Source organism: Solanum pennellii, chromosome 8 (genome assembly GCF_001406875.1).
Source record: "Solanum pennellii chromosome 8, SPENNV200".
NCBI classification, from domain to species: domain Eukaryota; kingdom Viridiplantae; phylum Streptophyta; class Magnoliopsida; order Solanales; family Solanaceae; genus Solanum; species Solanum pennellii.
The window spans coordinates 19,978,332-19,984,052 of record NC_028644.1 but is presented as its reverse complement, the minus strand read 5'-3'; the positions used below and the strand labels follow the sequence as shown (position 1 = coordinate 19,984,052).

The 5,721-nt window shown below is 37.3% G+C and overlaps 1 protein-coding gene across 1 annotated transcript; it reads right to left on the bottom strand.

Annotated features, from left to right (window-relative positions):
- LOC114078289 lies at positions 1-2,029 on the bottom strand. The gene is made up of 2 exons (XM_027918869.1): positions 661-2,029; positions 1-157 (listed from the first exon to the last, which is right to left on the bottom strand). The coding sequence occupies exons 1-2, from the start codon at positions 1,757-1,759 to the stop codon at positions 120-122; spliced, it is 1,137 nt and encodes a 378-aa protein (XP_027774670.1). The 5' UTR covers positions 1,760-2,029; the 3' UTR covers positions 1-119.
- Between the last annotated feature and the right edge of the window lie 3,692 nt (positions 2,030-5,721).

Genomic DNA, 5,721 nt, shown 5'->3' with positions numbered 1-5,721 from the left:
TTAAAGACGGATGACCTAGCCGTCGGTGCCACATCCAGATCTGATATTCCGGCGACCCTTGAGCAAGCAAAGCGTTACCCTGTTGAGTCACCTCGTTTACATAGTATAGACCTCCTCGTTCAATACCACGACCAATGATCCGCCCCGTCTGAGCATCCTGTACAATACAATCAGAGGAAGTCATTAGAATTGTACAGTTTAGTTCCTTGGTTAATTGACTAACAGATAAAAGTTTGTGGGTAAGACTTGGAATTAAAAGACAATTTTTTAAATGGATTTCTGATGTAATATCCACATCTCCGGCTTGAGTAATTGGAATAAATTCCCCATTTGCGGTTTGAATCTTAGTACGGGTAGTTGATGTGGAGGAGAGAAAATCGGATGGGTCGTATGACATAGTGTCCGTGGCCCCACAGTCAAAAATCCAATTGGACTTATTGCACATGAGACCCACACTTTGTTTTTTCTTGGGTTTTTTATCAAATTGGGCTTCTAATTTTTTGGGCTCAAGGGCTAAAGGGTCTGAATTTTTTAAGGCCTTTTGTTTTTCCTCACTTTCACTTCTAGAGGATGGCTCCTCTCTTCTTCTTCCCGTCGCTTCCTCTGTCTCCATCCATGGTTCACCGGAAATTTTGGTGAACCCATCTTTGCCACTCGTACCTGTTCTCCTGTCGGTAACGTTGGTCGACGAGCCCTCGCCGGTACCTGTTCGCCTGTTGGTGACATTGGTTGGCGAAGCTTCGCTGGTCGGTTCTCCTTCTCCGATGGCGGCGTTAGCCTTGCCGCCGGTCTTTGTTACCTTGGTGGCGGCTTTACGCTGTCTCAGGTCTTCCCACCATTCTGGGTAGCCGATGAGCTTGAAGCATCCTTCCTTGGTGTGTTTGGTTCCTCCGCAGTGGCTGCATTTGAGGGGAGTTTTGTCCTCTCGCCGGAATGATGAATCTGGCCGGCTAAATGAAGAATCTGACCGGCGTTGAGTGACAAGACCACTTCCAATCTCTGAGGGACCTCGTTCCAGTGATGAGTTGCCGGTCATTATGCCACGACGAGCAATTTCTCGTCTGATGGTGGCATATGCGGCATCAATGGTTGGAAGGGGATCTAGATTTAGGATGTCTCGCTTTTCTTTGTCAAGTGAATCATTTACACCAGCCAGAAACTGGTACAGCCTTTGTCGTTGTATAAATGAGTTGAATTGTGTGATGTCTTCTGCGCATTTCATTGGGTTCGGCATTCGTCTATCGATTTCTTTCCAGAGGGTATTCAATTTACTGAAATAGACCTCTATCGTGTCTATGCCTTGTTTCATAGAGGTTGCCTTTGTGTTCAGATCATAGATCTGCAGTTCATCTCTGCCGCTACTGAGTAGAGTTTCGATGCCTTTCCATAAATCTCGGGCAGTTTTGTAGTCCAAGAATTGATTCACGAGGTCTCCATCAATATTCTCGATGATCCATGAAATGACCATCGAATCTTTTTGAGCCCATTGCTGGTATTCTGGATCGTCTGGTGAAATGGGATTGACGATGATGTGATTGAGTCTTCCCCGACCACCAATTGCTATCTGCATCAGTTTACACCATTTGGTGTAGTTGGTAAAGTTCAATTTTTCCGCGACTCGCACTGTTTGTGAAGTCACTGGTTCGATGTTGGTTGAGCTTTTGTTGAGTGTTTGGAACATTTGAAACAGTTGTTGCATATGTTCCATAGAAATAAGCTGGTTTGGATTTTCTGGTGGGTTTTCCGATGGGTCTTCCATTTCGGTAGATCCCGGTAGATGATGAGTACGAACAACCGTCGAAGATCGACCTTATGGCTCTGATACCATGTTAAAATACGTAAACAGAGAGAATAGTTTTTGGTTAATTTTCTGTGTATTGCTCTTGTGAAATAACTATTACATTTATACAGGTAAGATGGAAAGAAATACGGAACCAGATAAGGAAGAAGATTATACAGAATATATTACTAACATAATTAGCTTATTTTGTTCCTATAATTATTTTTCTAAGTATGGGTATTTTCTACATGTCCATCTTATAATACATTAAGAGATGAATACATTGACTGGGATTTACCCTCTAGTGGACTGCACCATGCACATATGTCGCATGGGACCAATATTTCAAGAGCTTATTGATGATGACAATGCCACTAAAGATTAGAAGGATGAGACTGAGGATGACGGTACTAATGATGAAGAGATGATGACGACGACACTGATAATGATTATGTTTATGTGACCTAAATGGGTGTGGACTTTGACACAAATGTGGCTAATGTTGATTGATATCGCGAGGCCTAGAGGCCGAAATAGAGTTCTCTCTAACTCTGTAACTCATGTTTAATTTGTTGCACCGTGGACATTGAATTCTTTAAGTGTGGCGTGTGAGATAAGCTTCCTTGTAAATATGTTTACTATTTTATCTAGTTTTTCTATTTTTTCAAGATGCGTTCCTCAACTTCTATTTTTGATTTTTTTCTTGAGGATAGTCTCATTGAACCTATTAGGACTAGATTGTTTTGTATTTTCTTTTGTTTTGGCAGTTTGAATTGATTGAGTCGTAGAGTATGGTAGAAGTGATTGTTTTCAATGAGCGATGAATGACGACCGTCTTATGGAAAATTAGTCATAGGTTGGTATGTTGTGTAGCTGAACCTTTGGTGCTTTAAAACCATTCCTAACAGTTAGCCAGATGTTATGGTTAGTTTGCACATGAATATGTAAAATATAGTAAAATTACTAACTTTGGTACACACATATGTTCTTTGTTTTGACTTTAAAGTGATAAATTTGGTCTTAATTATGTTAGAAGTACTCAATGTGATTTGTATGAGCTTCCTAATTTGTTTATGTCCTTGGGTGTATATCATGATGTCGTGTGTGATAAGTATTGTCTTGTTTTACGTAAAGCTCTATCTAGAACTTCCCTTATGGGTGCTTAACAAATAACTAAAATGAATCATGGAATAGGATGGAGGCGTTTCTTTAAAGATTCAATTTAGTTCTATTTGTGCCTCAAAAATGATTATCCTTAGGGAAGCTTCGTTGAGTTTTTTAGCCTACAATACTTTAATTAACCACATAATGAGCCAAATGCCTTTTGTTGATATCATTCCTTTGTTTGATCCAAACATTGGTCCTTAATGACTATGTAAATAAGTAAGGGTAACATAAAGGGTAGAAGTGACGCATGGATGTCTCATATGGTGTAAATAACCCATGATTAAATTGCATAAGCACATGCAATGCTTTATAATAAGAAAAATATGCTAGAATAATGAACATTTTGAGCAAGTTCTTAAATATATAAAGGTAAAAGTATAAAAGGTGAATAAAGAGTGTTTAAAGGTGTGAACCAAAGAAGAGAAAAGTGGGTGAAGTTATCCTTGTAATAAAACAATTGTGTTAAGGAGGAGTAGTCAATAATTGTATCCTAAATATACCCACCATATACCCAATTCTACCCATAGTGACTAGAATCCTTACTACCATTTTCATTGAGGTTTCTTCCTACAAATGGGCAAAACAATAACACCAAACAACAATCTACTACAACTAAAAAATTTCACAATCTAGCTTGACAAACAGTATTACCATTTTCGATAATATTCAAATTACCCTAAAAACAATTCGAAGAGTAAGCAATTCTCAGTAATAAAAATACCCAAAAAAAAATCAGTGTTGTATCACACAAACAGTGATTATTAATAAGAACTCCACTAAAAAAATTATAATGCAAATTGATTCATTGTAGTAATCAGACTAAAGTTGATGGTTGATACCACTAAATTTCAAAAAGACTGTTGGTAATAATTAACACAATTAAAATTGAAATAGGGGTTTCAAAAGTAAGAAATGATCTACAGGTGTGGTGATTGGTATTGATGTCAAATAGGGGTTTCAATGAGACTAGTCTTGTTTTGATCTCAAAGCATAATATCATAGAATCTCCTTTCTGTCTCATCTAAGTGAATCACAGACCAACCCAACACCTTATGAAAATCTCTCTTTCAAGCAGATTTGACAACTAGAAGTGAACCATAATTTCTCTTTTGAGAAAACCATAGAAATCAAACTTAAATTGCATGCATGAACTAATTTACTTACTTCAATTGATCTCTTTCGAGCATTAGTCGAAGATCTAGACTAGGATTAAGTTTTTAACCTTAACCCATGAATTAAAATCATCATAAATAACCTAAATTCATGGGTGAACAACAATAAAACAGAGCAAATCACAAGCACCACTAAATTAAATCAACGGCCAACCTCATAATGACACCCTAGAGTTGGGGTTTTATCCAAACATTATAAAAGGCAATGAAATTATACCAACGATGTTACAAGCCACCAATGTGTTGATAATAAGCAAGAATCTTCAACACCTACTTTGGTTTCAAGCCTTATATGTCAATAACAAGTGTGTTTTAAAATCCACAAAACTAAGAAGTCTATTTCTCCAAACAAAGACTTTTAGTATCTCAACTATTTTTATATTTTGGAAAAAAATGATTATTCATTTTCTTTATCGTTTGTACTATTTATAGTCTCTCCAAAATTAGATCAAAATTTCATGTGTGACACGTTTGGCGACATTACTCGGTCTCACCTAACACGTTCATTAGATCGATGTTTACTCTTTATTTTATCATTCTTTTGCTTCAAGGTTCAGATGTTGGAACCTCAATTGGCAAACTTGATTGAGTCAGTCTTTCGCCCATTCAACGTTTGTTCTTATTCAGAAGTCTGTCACCTTCGGCGATGTAACTCTAGCTCGCCCAATCTTACTTTGGTGAATTGCCATTTCCATTTTAGTTTGTCACTCTGCCAAAATATTTTCAATTATGAACATTGTCAACTTCTCGAGGTCTGGCCAATCGGACAACCTACCCTTTTTGTTAGGCGACTACCAGTTGGGTGTTTGTACTCCTTTCAATGTTCTTGGCCTCTTTTTCATGTATACATCCTTCCCTTATCCTTTCGCTTTCATAGCTGCAAAATATAAAAATATCATCAGATAGTAACATATATAGGCATTGAGGACATTAATTTCTTAACTAAAAAAGCCTCAAATGAGTGGAAATCTATGGCTCATTAGTGATAAACACTAAATATCATGAATGACTCCAAGCGGATCCTTGGTAATGGCATGATGCTAATAAGCTAGTATTACATTCTGTGAAATGTGAGCAGAATCCAACACATAACTAACTGAAACATGTAATTAACACATGTTTGAATATAAGAGATCCCTGTAATTGAACTATGCCTGATAAAAACCTTTATGAACATAATGAAAAGGAAATAGTTTTCCCGGACATGGACCCCAACTACCTCAAAATTAATAATTTTAAAACAGATTCTGCTACTAAATACTTAATGAAATCCCCTAATTAGGAGTACTCACCAACTGTGGACTGGAAGTGCTGAACGCTAACTAGTGTATAGAAGTAATAATAATATTTTTTTCCTAGGAATTTTCTTACAACCAACATGCACCATGTAGCTTAATGTTGTCTAACTTATAATCCTAGTTGGAAGGGTTGCCCTATAACTTACCAGGTATAAATCCTGTTTATCTAATGTGAATCCACTAACCATACCTCAAAGGTCTAAAGGAGTTGACCGTCAAAGCGGCATAATCAATCCTACATCGACACACAGTTATGGGACTCAGGCTTTCTAAGCTAAAATTCTCTCGGTGCAAATAACCCTCC